At 38.8% G+C, this 16799-nt stretch overlaps 1 protein-coding gene across 5 annotated transcripts in view; it reads right to left on the reverse strand.

Annotated features, from left to right (window-relative positions):
* Positions 1 to 16799, reverse strand: part of DCLK2 (doublecortin like kinase 2) — a 78375-nt gene that overhangs the window by 55965 nt on the left and 5611 nt on the right. For all 5 annotated transcript variants that reach the window (XR_005626457.1, XR_005626456.1, XM_039698446.1 and 2 more), the window contains exon 2: positions 9091 to 9425. Coding sequence is in view for 3 of the 5 variants with exons in the window: in XM_039698446.1 (XP_039554380.1) it covers positions 9091 to 9425 (335 nt within the window). In the remaining 2 variants the exon portion in view is untranslated. The remainder of the gene's footprint in view (positions 1 to 9090; positions 9426 to 16799) is intronic.

The raw sequence follows: 16799 nt of genomic DNA on the forward strand, positions 1-16799 counted from the left end.
GAACATAATTCTTCTTAGCAACTGGTACAAATATAAAAGTTCATATTTTAAGATTTCAGTCGTGCTTCAGTAAACTTAAGAAACACTAGCTGATTACAACCAACCAAGAAGCAGCTACAGATCCATCAACCTGACAACCTGAAGGCCAAATCCTAAAACTCAAAATTGTGCTTACAGACTCCATTATGAACAGGAACGGAGAAAACTGAACCTCGAAACCCTTTCATACATTAGCTTTACACTGTAAGATGCAGCAAGATTCTTAAAGAAAATTTGCATGTTAAAATGTTATAATGTAAGAACTGTTTGCTGAAGGAGCACAGAGTAATTTGATTACAGGAAAAAGAATTTCAAGATCTCAAAGTAATGAGGAACCTGTGACACAAATCCTAATCTGGCATATGACAGCTGCAGAATAAATTCAAAAGATTTTTACCAGACTAATTATCTGTTAATGGGCAGGCTCAGCGGGACATAACAAATTCCCAAGGTTTAGTTTCCAAGTCATGTGACCCAATCTTTAGCATGGCAGATGGCAGACAATGACTGCATACCACTCTTTTATTCCAAGAGCTCCACACACCATTGCTGTAACCCATCACTAAAATTATTGTAATCATACATCAACAAAGATACAACGCTACCGCTGGTGACACCACTACTTCTGCAGTGATTGTTTCCCACACTGTGCAGCATGTCACTTTTATTAAGTGCTGTCAGCTCTTGGTGTGCGCAGACAAAAATTGAAATCCCAGTAGGATTTATCTTCTCTATAGATCCACAAAGACTTCAGCAAGTTGGATGTCACTTTTAGCAGGACACACATGCTTGCTCTTAGCTAAAATATCAGCAAATTTTTCAGTTGCCAAGCTGTAATTTAAAAATGCTGACTTCACACCAGGTTCTGATTTTATGTTCATTTTAAGAAATAATCTATTATTTTAACATCATACTTTACCAAGCTGCAAGTCTGATGGCAATGGGTATTACTGATCACATCTCTAAACTGCACCTCGCTGAAAAAGATTAAATTCACACCCAGTGGACACCAGCCATCACATTCCCAGTAATGTTACACCAGAGCCCCAGAACTGTGCATCCCTGTGGGAAGGAAAGAGATACGTTCTCTATTCTATTGTACTGCATTCTGGGTTATTGATCTCCAGAAAGCAAGAACAGGACACGGGCTCCCCCACTGTTACAAATTCTAAAGACCTTTGTTCCACAGAGCCATGTTTTCCAGTGCTAGACTGTGGCTGTTTCATATGGCATGACCTTTATTTTCCGCATATGCAACAAAGCTGAAGAGCTTCCTCAGCATTATTGTTCACTTCAAGTTTAACACACTGTTCTGAGATGACTCCCTAGACATTCAAGGCTCTCTTTCTTTTTTACTCCTCTTTCAGCATCACAATTTTGCTGCTTTGAAACAAAATCCTTACAATTTCCCTTTTTTTTTTTTTTCCTTAAAATTATAATTGCACTGGTAATGTGATCCTCTGGCAACTGTGATAAAATTGTAAATACACCCCAGGCTAGATCATAAACCCCACATTATCCACCTGTGTACTTTGCACCACTGCATGTAATGAAAATGCTTTGGAAAGTGTTTCATGATGAATATGTACAGAAGAGACTTCTGTATTTTCATATTTACAGTATTTTTCAGACTACTGCAACTGTGACAGGGCAGGGTTAATTTCAGGTTTATTTCAGACAAGCACTTCCTTCCAGAAATAACTAGAGATAAGAATATTTCTATGTCCATGAGCAGTGGCCAAAATTACCTCCTCTGCTTGAGTGTGCTGCTTCCTCCTTCCTTGTAGCAATAAACAGCCCTGGCCCCCACTCTGAGCACACCAATGGGAGTCTGACCAAAAATACCATGTAGTGGTGTCCATGGATGAATTCATTTCCTGCCATACAGACTTCCTGAAGGTTACAGCCACTTTAATTCTTTTGTTTCCAGTAAGACTTGCAAGGTTTGTATCCCACACTGACTAGACATGTGGACATGTGTCCAGAGCTGCCCTCTGAAACAATTCCAGCCTCCAGCACAAGCCCAACTTCCCTTAAAACACATTTCCCATCAAACATTAGAAGATAGGATAAAATTAAGATAAAATTTACTCGAATTGTAACCCCTGCTGTTTGAATTCTGTAGGTTGCAGGTGTGTACAAATGCACACTTTAATATTAACAGACATTCTAAATTTTATTTTATCTCCAGCTTAACAGCTCCTTCAAAGTGGTAGATCACCTTTAGTTACTGAAAATGCTCAAATCCAATCAGTTTTCAGAAACCTTAGAGACTGCTGGACTCCAGTTATCTGCTGAAAATAGTAATTAAAAATCACCTTTTTTCCTTATTTTTATAGTGACTATCTACCATCATGTTCCACAGGATCTGATCTTGTCTGTAAGCCTATTATTTCTTTTTCTATACATAGGGAAGACACAGAAGTAATTTTCTTTTGCTGCTAGGTTGTGGTTTTTTTTGTCCATCCCCCCAAAAAACTTGTTGCTTATCGTTCTATAATCTCAGCTCTCCAATTTCCTTTAATCTTTCCTCATAGAACATGTTTCCTTACATCTTTTTTACTCCTTTCTGGATTTCCATAATAAAGCTGTCTCTAGCAGGCATCACTGCATTGAATAGGACAGAGCAAAGTGGGCACCTGACACACACATCAGAAACAAGATGATTGACTGTAACTTCCACATGGATGTTGGCTTTCCCCTCCTGTGCACAACCAGTGACACCATGAATTCATCTTCACATCTTCAGCTGCGATCCTTTGCCACTTCAGCCAGAACACTTGTCATTTCCTATCTGCATTGTTAATAACCAGTGAGTGTAAGATTACTCAACCTGCTTTGTTCTAAGCTCTTTCTGCAGTTTGTCAAGATTCTAATCTTCTTTTGTCCAGGTTTCCTGTAGCTCATCTGTATTTATTAAGCATATCCTCCATTCCTTCTTCCAGGTCATTTCCAGATACTCGTAGGGACACACATTCATTGACCCCTACTCGATATGAAATTCCGGTTTGGCAGTGAGTCATCAATAACCACTGGGAACAGCAATATTCCAACTGTGCATTCCGTAAGTAGTGCATTTTTTCTGGACCATGCTTCCCTAGCTGACTGATGAGAAAAGACAGCATGAAAAAAGACTTATTTCATATACAAAGAAGTAGCCACTATTGTTTTCTTCCCCTTGTCTCTCTCCCCAGTCAAGTCATTGATTCATAACTATGTATTGTTAAAAAAAACCCTAACAAACAACAAAAAAGCCCCCAAGCCTTCCCAAAATCCCATTTCATGCTCTCAATTGCAGCATCCTGTGCTCAGAGCTCAACCCAAACCAGCAGGCTCCCTGAAAAGACAGGTGCTGTCAGTGCCCTTCTGGTCTGTAACACACATAAAAGTGACTGCACTGAATGTGACTTTTTACCAAACTGCAATTTCTCTACTTCCCAGGTGGTACAGGTATTCCGCTGCTACATATTTACTCAAACAAAGTGATTCATAGTACTGCTCCATCAGTTTTTTGCCCTGTCTGAGAGTTAAGTTTATTTAACTCAACCTTAGGGACCAGCATCTCATCTAATGAATATCAGCTGTAAGGTCATTAGACTCATGCAGGACTCCTCTATACTGCTTTTCAGGGTTACCCTATGCCCTGGAATCTTTAGCTCTTCCACATTGGTTTTGTCTCAAGTTGATCCAGTGAATGAGAAGGATGACTCTTGACATCTAGTATGAGTTTTCCTCTGCTGTACTGTGTGTATATTTTCTGATTTAACTTCGCAGGTCACTTAGTTCCTATTCTCTTGGAAGATCTCTCTTTTAGAAGTTCCATTCTTTTTCTTTAAATACAATCTAAATATACTTTCTGGATTCATTTCCACAAAACATTTTACTATTTCTCACACATTAATAATTTGCAGACTCATGTCAGCTACAAAATCTCCAAATAAACAAAGAAACAAACTCCAAAACAGCCAATATAAATGCCTCTTTCCAGCTGATATTTCACACTTACATTGCAGTGCTATCCCACTCCTGCATCAAGAGGTCTCTGGTGGTCCTGTTCCCATTCTCTCATATGGTTTACACACACCCTACTGAACTTTCATAATGTAAAAACTGTATGTCCCCCTCTGTCCCACAATGTATGTAACTACCACTTGTGCAATTTCCCACAAAATAGGCAGATTCATGTGTTTTTTTGTGTAGATATGAACCATGAATTCTGAAAAGCCTTTCTATCCAACATATCTACTCTTTGCATAGTTTTATTGGCAATCATATCCACAGTGTCAAATCCCCAATCACTCTGCTGCAGCTTGGCAAATTGTAAATCCCTTTCTATAAGTTGACTCTACCCCTTGAGACCCTCAGCCTTTAGGATGAATTCAGAGGCTGTCAATACTATTCAAAACCTTGAAGTTAGCTGAGGAAAGACTTCTTGCCCACAAATTCCTTCTGTGGGATCTGCAATGCAGAGAATTGCTCTCTGCAGCTGCCACTGATATTCCACAGTAACAAGATATAAGTCTTATGAGAGTTGTGAGCTATGTGAGGGCTTAAGGATTTCTTCCCCTCATATTTGCAGATTAATGCAACATTTCAGCTTAAAATGGCATTTTAAATTTCAGCAGAACTAGAACTGGAAAAAGAAAAAGCTGGAGATTTCTTTTCATGAAAAATTGCTTTTAGCAAAAATTCAAACCTGTGCCATTTCCAATACATTTGTACAGTGTCTGTATTAGGTTAGAGTCTGAGATGCAAGATAAAAACTTGATTTACTTTGGTAACTTTCAGCTAGAAATCATGCCTGTTAACACCGAAGCAAGTTTCTGTTATAGTGGTTTCTTAGCCTGCAATGAGATATCAGTGATGTAACAGCACAATTAAATTACAAAACCACAAAAAGTACATGTCAAGAGCCTGGTTAAGGAACATCCTCCTTTAGTAGGAGACAATTCAACTAAAGGGAAATATTTGCCAAAAAGTACTTAACTGCAATAAAATTATTTTTTAAAAAAATCATCTCATACAAGTAGGACTTTGCCAGCAAAACAGAAAAACTAAGAAAAATGAAATTCATATGTTCTAAAATTTATCTCAGTACTAAACAGTAAGATCTCTACTGAGATTGAGATTGTAGCAAAAATACTGTATTAATATAAATTTTTGAGATCTGAATGACAAAAGCCTACCAAGAATATTGGGAAAACTGTTACACTAATAAACAAAATCTCTCCTGCTCATTTCTTGTTTTGGTTTCTGCCCTTTGATGGGTACGTTAACAGCAAAGCAAATACAAAATTCAGTTTTCAAAAGGTATCTTCTCTACTGAGTTTTCAACTCTGTCACTAGAGAACAGAAAAACCACTGAGAGGAGAGCACAATGAGTGATAAATCCATCCACATGTAGTAACTGTTTTCTTCAGTTACCAACTGACTTTTAATGAGCACTTTAAAAAAAACACTTCAATAACAGAAAGTTGGAGAACTTTTGGTTCCAGAGATAGCCCCCAGTACAACCATGAAAAAAGACCTCCAAGATAAGGCTAATTTTTGGTGCATTCTCACTGTTTTGACAACAGAGTATAGAAAAGGTGTCTCATCCACCTTTTCAATCCTGTAACGGACATTAATCCATGAAACTGCGACACACTGCAGGCTTAAAAAGTGTTAAGATTTAGTTTTCTTTTGTGTGTCAAATAACACAAGCTTCAGAGTTGTGCATGGTTTTTTGTGAGCTTCTCACAGGAATCTCTCCCCACAACTTACCACACAGTTGTCACCCCACACTTCACAATGACTGAAGCTCTTTCTTGTTTAGCAAGAAAGAAAACCCTCCATTCTCTTCAGACATAACAAAGGGTTAACTTCCCAACCGGAGAAGTTTCAGTCTGACTGTCCTTGCTTCACAGTAGGATAGTGACAGATTCCAGGAAAATGCAGCCAAGTAAGGAAAACACTTTGGTCAAGCAAATATATTAGGCAAACCCCAGTGTCAGAGGCACAAAGACTGGAACAGCAGAAGTCTGCACTGTAAAGTTAATGCCTAGTTATTTTTACAGAAATATTTTTCTCACTTAAAAATCTTCTCAACAATCTTGGGAGGTTAAAAAAAGGTGGTTGCATGATAGCTTAAAAGTTAGAATTAAGCCCAGCATCTAAATAGTTCAAAAACAGATCTGTACTTCAGGCTACAAAGCACTAATATGTTAAATTGCAGCATTCATTTTGAAACTGAAGATAAAAGGAAACCTTGCAAACATTACAAAATCTTACCATTAAAAACCAGATACTTGTCTGTTTTCACACAGAACAATCAAGGAAAATATCCAACTCAGGCATTATTCTCTGTTTTACTATTATCATCAAAATTTTGCAACAGCCAAGATTAATGAAGTCAGAAGAGCAAATAAAAACTCTTTTGAAAACATCCTCTCTCTTCTACTGGTCAGAAAGATCACTGGTTTTATCACCACTTCTTCCTACACATTAAATGGTTCTAGTGGAATAAAAAAAAATCACACCACAAGTTAACAGAACAATGCATTCCCTAATCAAAGGATACAAATTTTATACATGCATGTTTTAATCATCTGAATTTCACACCCATTTTCATATTAAACAGAAAATACAACCTAAGCCTATTCACTCAGGAAAAAAAAAAAGTATTTCCACAGAGATAAAAATATGAAGGAGCAAGGAAAAAAAATTAGAACCATGAGAAACACAAGGGCTACATTTATAGGAACATAGCCATTTACAAAATGCCTTTTTTTAATGGTTGCCTTTCAAGCTGTGCCAATACCACAACGAACATAAAAGATCTGCCTCCCTAGCAGATTTAGAAGAATAAGCAATTACTACATTAGAGAAAATAGGCTCAGAAATTTCCACCAATTGGTAGTTGGCAGTAAAGCAACTCTTTATGTGCCAAACCCCAAAAAGCCCTTCGGCACCAACCTCTACGTATACCAGCAGTGAACAAACAAATTTTAAAAATCCCTACTGCCTCAAACTGGGGTCAGCCCTTCACTTTGGGGAAAGAGAAATAAACAATAAATAAAACAAGAACTCTCCATGCTACAAAGTAAGCAGTAGAAGGCTTTTATTTTTTGTCAGGGTGTTTGAAGTCATAGGTCTTCTCTTTGGGGCACTCCATTTCACAAGCTCTTAAAACACAGTTACACTGTGGTTGTGCAACAAAGGCTCCTTCCCAAAGTCTGGGGAAAAGCACAAGGCCTGTCTTCCCAATGGAAGGGAGGTCTCCACATTTACACCCTGCCCCTGCTGGAACACTTTACACAGAGAGGCAGCTGCATGCAGCAGTTCTCCATAAACTGTTCACAGTCAGAATTAGGGATTTCTCAATCCCGCCTGAGAACACTCCCACAGCTGCAGTCCAAGTTCACTGACTGCCTTTCCACAGAAGGGGAGGAGGTGGTCCTGCAGCAAAAAAAATCCTATTTTGGAACATTATCAGTAATTGGTCATGCTCACCATAGACTGAAGACAGTCATCATCCACCATGGGTGATGGCAACATGCAAGCAATGTATGTGATATTTAATGTTAACTACTTTTATTGATCCCTGATGCACTACTGCATTTTCCATACCAATGCAGATCAGTGGGTTTCTGCTGTTCTAACAATGCAAGAAGAGGTGAAGATGAACTGACAATCCCAGCTTCTGCAGTTTCCCTTACTGACTCCCTACTTGTTTGAGAAGACCAAAATCCTGAGACAGTGTCAGAACACTTCACGGGCAGAAGACACTCATTACTGCATAATAAATATCCTCAAAGCTATTTTATTATTAATTAAATTAAACATGACAAACATTGTTTGGATGTTCCTAGGAAGGATCCTCTGTTAAGAAGCAGCATTAACAAATCTCATTTAAAACCAAACCTATTAGAAGAACTAAAGAGCACATCATTGTGCTGCCACCAAACACTGAAAATCAAGAGTTTCAGTGATGCTTTTGCCTTGCTATATTTTCATCAAAACACAGAAGTTGTTCTTTTCACATATTTCCTTACAAGAAGTGTATCCAAGCACACAGAACATAACCAGAGACAGAGCTCATACTGAGACAATCTAAGTGCACTTGTTCTGCAATACATAATATAAAAATAAAATATATTGAACATAAAAATGCCCACATCTCTGAACACAACTGAAACTTTTACAATTACTTCATGCAGATGTATCGATATGCAGGTGTATACAAATACCTCTTGAATGAGCAAGGATATCAATGTTTAGTCAACAGTACAAGAGTCTGGGTATCTGGTACCTCTGTGCCTGTGTTGCTCTATTACTGAATCACAATTCTGTCAGAGTTCCACAGCAGGGTCAAATAAAAGTATCAGGTATCAAAGTCCTCTTCTATGAAGGGCTGAGTCATTAATGTGACTGATCAACACCAAGTGTGTTCCTGACACTTTAAACAGCTGCAGCAGAACATCCTGTGAGCCACTCCTTTGTATTTCTGTGCAAGAATACACACCTACCACATCATTAACCCTAGCTTTGTTTTTGCAGACATAAAACTAAAAGCAAAAAAAAAGCAAGTTGCAAAGATGTGACCACCCTCCCAGAATGATTCATTTCAGATACAATTCTTGACCTCAGCTCATGTCAGTTACCATCTCTGGAAACAGCAATCTGTGGAAGTGCAGTGGAAGGAGACATTGATATTTTTCTTATACCACTCAGCCACTATGTGGTAGTCTGAAAACACATAGATATCTTAACAAGTTCAAATGTTTCAAATAAATTGTATTACTCAATAAACAGTCACATTTTTTGAGCAATGCAAAAAGGCTGGCATAAAAATAATTTGTTTTACTTGAATGTAAAGATCCACTTATTTTACACTATAGACAATTCTAATTTTGTTGTGTGTATTAATATTTTAATAAAACTTTTAAAAGTTGATTTTTTTTTACTGTCATTATTCAGAAGCAGATGAAAGCATACACAGTAATGAGAACTGAACTAATGAAAACTGAGCATCTCAGATTATTAGATGGCCACAGCAGTTTATTCTCCTACCTGCTTCCCATCCAGTGTACAAAGTCTCTTGACTACACCCGAGTCTAACTTAATGGCTTCGGTGATGTCATTCAAGACCTGTTCGAAGGAGTGAGCAGTCTTCTTGTTCAGCAGAATCCTCACAGCTTTCCGTGGCTTTACCCCACTCCTAATAACAGTCACCAGCTTGGGTTTAATGAAATCTTTGCTCTCCTTCACCTCGCTCCTCGTGGATGTCAAGGACGTCAAGGACCGACTGGACCCAGTCCGTATGTTCACGCACCAGTTTGGGTTGACATTCTTGGTGTAATCAACTTTGCGATATGGCTCATTGGATGCACACACATAGCTCTCACCTGAAAGGAAGAGGACATGTTCACAGTTTAAGGGGGTTTGCAGCTACTTTGTCAACTTAAAAGCCAGAAAAACCAAAAAAGAGAAATATTTTGGGAGTGATTTTCCTGTATTTTGACAAGGAGGACTGTAAATTACCAGAGCTTTCCACCCAAACAACACTCTCATAGAGTGCTTCCAACAGGTTTCAACAGACCCCTGGTATAAAAAATAGTGGGCAATGAAGAGGTTCAAGATATTTCACATGTCTTTTGGATAAAGTCATTTTGCAAGTGCTTAAATTACTTGAGCTCAACACATGACATTAAGAGCTTTCTCCTTCAGCAAATATCCAGGTCCCCTCCTATATTTCCCTCAACCTTGTATTTCAAGATATGCACACCCATGTCTGTGTTTATTTTACAACAGCAAGTTTTAACCGAATAAATTTAAGCACTTCAAGACCCTTATCCTGAAAGGCACATTAATCTACCAGGAGTTACTGCCTTTCTATCAAGGACACATATTTGAAATGCATCCACTTTGATATTTTTTAGACCATGAACACCTCCTGAGGCCACAAATGAGTATTTGAGAGTAGGGGAGGATAACAATACATTTACACTTCCCCATTTTTAATTTCTTTCCTAACTCAAGGCTGGTTTGCAGTTTTTTTGGTGGTTTTGTTTTGTTTTGCTTTTGTGGGTTTTTCTTGTGTTTTGCTTGTTTGTTTGGGGTTTTTTGCTTTGTTTTATTGGGTTTTGTTGGTTTGTTTGGTTTTGTTCCTTTCTTTGTTTTGTTTTTAAGGAAAAAAAAGAGGAGGACTACTTGCAGCTTATGACAACACTTTTGACACCTGACAGCAATATGCAAGATGTAAACCATGACAAGGACATCTTTAACTCTGGGTTATTTGTGTAACCCACATCGTTGAGATGTCACAAAATGACATCCCAAGACATTCTTGAAAGGGCAGAGTATTGCCAGAACAATGAATGGTGAAGCATTCAAAACTGACAGAATACACCACTGCTCCAGACAGAAGAGCTACCTATATCTTAAAAAGCTTAGCCTGTTGTAAAATTAAAGCTACACAGTCAAAGTCACTGGTGGAAGAAACCAAACTCACTTCTAACATGCACAGAAAGAGAAGCAAACATGCATCTAGGGGACAGAATTGTAAGAGTTACAAAATGTATGCCTACATTTAGATACACACTAGAAAACTTTTAAACAACACTTTTGCATTCTGAACTCCAGTTTGGAGAGCTGATTTATCTTAGAAGTTGCAGAGCTTATTCTAAAACAAAGATACTGAGCTACTTTCAAAGCCCTGAAGAATTACCATGAGCTGAAAGATTTTCTTGTTTCTTTTCCAATACTAATTACACTGCTTTGTAATTTATCTTGTATTTAGACCTTCTTGAAAGTCGACTCACTGTATGTGAAAGAACACAGATTATAATTAAGCCAAGTTAACAATGATTTTGTTTGGGAAATTCTGGCAGCCAGTTCTGCCTCCACAAACATCACTGGGGACTGTATTCCACTCAGGTACTAGGAAACTGGGGTGAAGTCCCATGGATGCCACTGCTTTGCCTGTACTTTTCCTCTTCACTCATCACCCATCACCATCGCTCCTCCTCATATTGACAGATCAAGTGGTGCAAGAAACAAACTCATGCAGACAAAACTATACTCCTCCTCCTTCCTGAAAAAAAATTAGTTAAGAGAAAGGAGGTGTTCTCAGCACACAAACTCCTTGACAAACAGCTGCATGCTGCACACTAGCACCAGCTTACAGGTAGGAGAAAAAGAACCCCAAACTCCACACAGCTTTGTAAGGACTGTGGTGTCTAGAAGCTCATGCTGCCCCACAACAATGCACTAAATTGTAAGATATCTCCAAGCAATCTGGTTTTATCAAACCTGAGCAAGATATTGGATGAGATGACTTCAGAAAGTCCCTTTCAAACTAAGAGATCCTATGATTTTAAAGATACGCAGCGTTCTCTTCCAACAGCTATTTTGGTCATCTATCCTGTTATTGCAAAACAGCGTGAGATATTCCAGTTTTGTGGCAGCAAGCTCAGCTACAATAGAAAGCAAAGGTTTACCCCTGCACATCTTCTAAAACTAGATTGAAAGGACTGTGCTTGGTGTCTGGACAGTAAGTCTGTCTTCAAACTCAGTGCTGCCAAAGGAGAAGCTGGTAGTAGTCCCACTCAGTAGGACAGAAGAGGCAGAATCAGAAGGGTAAAATAAAAAACTCATGGACTGAGATAGAGACAGTTTAATAGGGAAAGCAAAAGCCACAGGGGCAAGCAAAGATAAACAAGGAATTCGTTCACCACTTCTCAAGGACAGGCAGGTGTTCAGCCTCTTCCAGGGAAGCCAGGCTCCACCATGGTAATGGTGGAAGGGAATCCAGGTGCTTTATCTCTGAACTTTCCTCCTCTTCTTCCTTCTTGCCCCAGATTTATAAATAGAGGACGTCATATGGTCTGGAATATCACTTGAGCCAGCTGGGGTCAACTGTCCCAGCTGTGTCACCTCCCAGTTTCATTTTCCCCCAGCCCACTCACTGGTGGGATGGTGTGAGAAGCCAAAAAGGCCTTGGCTCTGTGTGAGCCCTGCTCAGCAGGAACAAAAACAGGGCCCTGTTATCAACACTGTTTCAAAAACATAGCCCACACCAGCTACCATGAAGAAAATTAACTCTATCCCAGCCAAAACCAACAAAAGCTCTTGGGACAGTCTGTCCAGCTGTGTGCAAAAGAGCTTTAAATAAATTCCACAAAGTACCTCAAAATTCACCATCACTGACAATGTTCAAAACTATCCTTTCCAACTCAAAAACAATGTACTTCCTAGACCATAAAAAAACCCCAACCCAACAAATGCACAAAAATCAAGATAATTCAAAGTTAAATCTCAGGGCTGAAATTTAAATTAACAAAGTTAAAAATTTTCAAAACTAAAGCTACTCAGAAACAGTCTCAAACTTGAAGTGAATTAATTGCTTTATATAAAGTAAAGGTAGAGGACAAAAGGTCTCTTTGCTCAAGGATTTATCATAGCAAAGATTCAACAGGCATGCTGGCTTTGTCTCTTACAGACTCATAATCATAAATAGAGCATCTTCTTTGTACTGCCATGGAATGTGATCTATCACAGCTGTGCTACAGCACTCTATAGGACAGCAGAAATTGTACTTCTGTAAAATTTTCCGTCAATATTAATCCAAAAGGATCTATATTTCTTTAAAATAGCAGTGTAAAACTTTCTGTCTCCTACTGCTTCCCTTCCTTGATGCATGAACAATTGCTCGACTATATCATAGTGGTCTTAGGCAGATTTCTTCTCGTAACTTTTTTTCCTTTAAGCAGAGGCCATAGTAAAAGAAGTCAGGAAGTGCTTTCAAGTTAAAACAATGTAATAACTTAAAATAAAGAATTTCAAATTATTTGTTTCAGCTGCATTTAGCCAAGACTGAAGTTGAAGCACAAACTATTTTACTTAAAAAAAATATAAAATCTGCCAAAATGAATTGAAAATTTCCTATAGTTGGCAGATACAGAGAAGTCTAATTACTTGAGAATACAGTATATTACAGATTGTTTAGTAAATGCTTTAAAGTCCATGCCTGCTTTTATATACCAGACATATAAAGTGAAGAAACGCAAGTTTTACATGGAAAACCGATTTTACTACTACACCTGCAAGGCAGGCACATATGGCAAGACTAGAGCAAGGGCTGTAAGTGAGAAAACACATTCACTGTGTGGTGTTCTTGTTTCATGACTTAAAGGGTAAAGTTTTCAGATTAGTACTTAAATCTCTATTTTACCACAGCCAGGACTTCACCCACAGTTTCTAAGTTCTATTTAAAAACTTTCAAAATACAAAAAACCCAAGAAACAGTACCATTAAGAAGCCAATTGCTTTCCTCTGGATAAAGAATGGTTTTCTAGGAACGAGCTAAACATTTATTTGTTTGACAGGGGTATACAATTCACTACTTTCCAGATGAAAACATGTAAGGAAAAAATGGCAGGGGTAACTTAAATCACACTTATAAAGTTAACTTCAGGAAACTCCAACAGAATGGTGTATTTAAAAAGCACGCCTGAGAAAACACCATCCCTTGACAAGCAAACATCAATAAAGGTGTGCTATTGTTTAAATTATTGTGGTCATCCTCCAAAGTAGAAAATGCCCTTATGTATATCAGTTTGGAAGAAATATCATGTCATTCGTAGAAGTATTATCTCCTTTTTACATTATTTTTTGTAGGTAAGAACCTGAAAAAAATATATATACACCATATATATATACCATATTTACTCACAGCTTTCATGTATGACCTGATTTTAAATCTGTCTGGGATTAATTCATGTATAAGTACACACTTCTGATGTGTACTCTCCACAATCTTTCAGAAAACTAATATATGTAAAATACAACAAACAATACATGATCTTTGAGGGAGTCTAGAAGGGTTGAACCAATCAAATTGTTTTCAAACATTATTGAAACTAACAGATACGTTTATAGTTGAAAACCACAAACATAAATAAATTTGACTATTTCACTGACTGTCTTGATTGAGATTTTCCATGAGAATAACCTAAACGCATATCATCCCAAATAAAAGGAAATATTTTATGAGACTTTAGCAGCATTTTGATCAGGCTGTAGCTTTTTTCTTTTTGCATTTTTACATCTACCAGCCAAGAAAGTTGACACGTCTCCAAAACCAGGCATAAACAATAATTCAAATATTTACACTGCTGACTTCAATATGGTCAATTTTACCGTTTGAAGGCCCACCTTCCATTTATATTCTTGAAAGATAAAGCTAATGCATACTAGCTTTATCAAAGCTAATGCACACTAGCAACTAGCACAGAGTCATAGCAATTACATTATGGAAAGTAAATACCATGTCTCTAGGTCCAAGATTGGTATTAGCATGAATCAGCTCCCCAGGTTTCAGACCAGAGCACGAGTTTAGTCTCTAATATTACACTGAGATTTGCAGGTAAAGAAGCACAATAAAGAGTAATGATGCAAGAAGATGTATTTAGCAATGCTTTCTTTTTTTCCTTTAGATGCAGAAAAAAATGCAACACTTCCAGACATAGGTGACATCTGGGACTCTTGAGTCCAGCCAAACTATTCCACAGCAGAAAGCTCAACCAGGCTGCAGACCAGTTTTGGCAGAAGTCTGAAACCTCCTTATATGTTCACAGCATAATTTCAACAGAGTGTATGTACAGTCCATCCCATGACTCATGACAGTACCCAGAGCAAGCTAGAAGTGCCAGCTCTTCCATGAAGAAATCCTGCTACCATCAAAAACTCCTCAATTTGGGCATATGCTTGCTTAAAAAGCGAAACATCTGCTGATATTTTGGGTCACAATATAAGCAGCAAATGGCATAAGTCTACTTCTGATTTTCCAAGTCTTATTAACAATAGAAAATCAGCTATAAGACATGGTACATTGCCTATTGACAAGGAAACGTTACCTGCCTCTCAATAATTTAGCTGCATGAATTAATAACCAGATGCACAATCCATGAAACAAGCTGCTGTGTAAGTGGTTTAAGAACAATGTAAAAGGATTCCAGCTTCAGACAGCCAACAGTCCAAACACAACCCTTGCCATTCCCTCAGAACAGGCAAATACAGATAATAAACACAGAAAATGGAAAAAGAGAAAACAAGACTACATGGGTCAATTTGACTGACAAATAGCCATAGGACATCAGCTGCCTAAATACTGGTTTGCTTTCTTAGAAACTCATCCACAAAGTTTTTTATTTGCCATCTATTTCTTCTACATCAGTCCTCAGGAAATGTGCCTAGCTCATCTTTCAAGGTAACAATGCAAGGATTAAGGAGAATAGCGTGTACACCTAGTAGATGAGGGGCAGGCTGTGGATGTGTCTATCCAAGGTCTGTTTAGACTTCAGTGAAGTGTTTGATACCATCTGCCACAGCACCCTCACAGAAAAATTTGGGGTTTGCTTGCAGCTTGGGTGGGTGGACTCTTCAATGGGTAAAAATCTGTCTGGATGGCTGGGCCCAGATTGCTGTGGTGAATGGAGATAAATCCATTTGGCAGGTGGTCACTGGTGGTGTTCCCCAGGGCTCCACCCTGGGCCGGTCCTGTTTAAGGTCTTTATGGATGATCTGGACACAGGGATCAAGTGCTCCCTCAGTAATTGTTCAGAAGACTCTGAGCTGATGTGCTCAAGGGATGGAAGGCTCTGCTGGAGACCTGGACAGACTCCATCAGTGGGCTGAGGACACAGCTGCAGGAGGCTCAACAAGGTGAAGTGTCAGGTTCTGCACCTGAGCCATGCAATGACACAGGCTGGGTGAGGAATGGCTTGGGACAGAAAGGGACACCTGGGTGCTGGTTGACAGCAGCTGAACCTGAGCCAGGGTGCCCATGTGGCCAAGAGAGCTGATGGCACCCTGGCCTGGATCAGCCAGCAGGACAGAGAAGTGCTTGTTCCCCTGTACTGGGCTCTGGTGAGGCCACACCTCGAGTGCTGTGCCTCTCACTTTGAAAAGGACATTGAGGAGCTGCAGTGTGTCCAGAGAAGGGAAACAAGGCTCATGAAGGGTCTGTAAAACGTGGGGAATGGCTGAGGGAGCTGGGTTTGTTTAGTCAGGAGAAGAGTAGGCTCAGGCCTCATGGCTGTCCCTGAAAGAAGGTTGGACAGAGGTGGGGTCAGTCCGTTCTGCCATGCCTACAGTAAGAGGAATAGAAGAAATGGCCTTAAGCTGAGACAGGAGAAATTCAGATGAGATATTAGAAAAAAATCCTTTCACTGTTAGGGTGATCAGGCATTGGAATAGGTTCCTCAGGCAGGTGGGGCAGTCACCATCCTGCAGATGTTTAAGAGGCATTTGGATCCAGTGATATGGTGATATGGTTTAGGGGTTACAGTGGCAGTGCTCGTGGATGGTTGGACTGGATGATCTCAAAAGTCTCTTTCAACCCTGATTATTTTATATCTCTACGTGAACTATTCTAAATTCAGCCATGCTATATTAAGTACTAATATTACTACTAATTATGTACTAATAGGGCATCCTGCCCTTTTGAATCACAAGTGTGATATGTGCAGTTTTGAGGGAACACAGCTGCCTGACCATTTGGGGTTCTTCACAGAACAAGTTTTGTGAGCCAAACCTCACTGCTAAGCATTTGACAAATAGCCTAGAAATATTCAGACTTTTTGTCCTTAAAAAATAGAAACTAAAGAAATACTTATTTTTCCTACTACTACAGATACTTTTCCTAGCATTAGGTTAGAAACCAAATGTGGATATGTTACATGTTGTAAACAACAAAAGAAATTAAGCGTGCAACACTC

Source organism: Passer montanus, unplaced genomic scaffold, assembly GCF_014805655.1.
Source record: "Passer montanus isolate IOZ18808 unplaced genomic scaffold, ASM1480565v1 scaffold125, whole genome shotgun sequence".
Taxonomy (NCBI): Eukaryota; Metazoa; Chordata; class Aves; order Passeriformes; family Passeridae; genus Passer; species Passer montanus.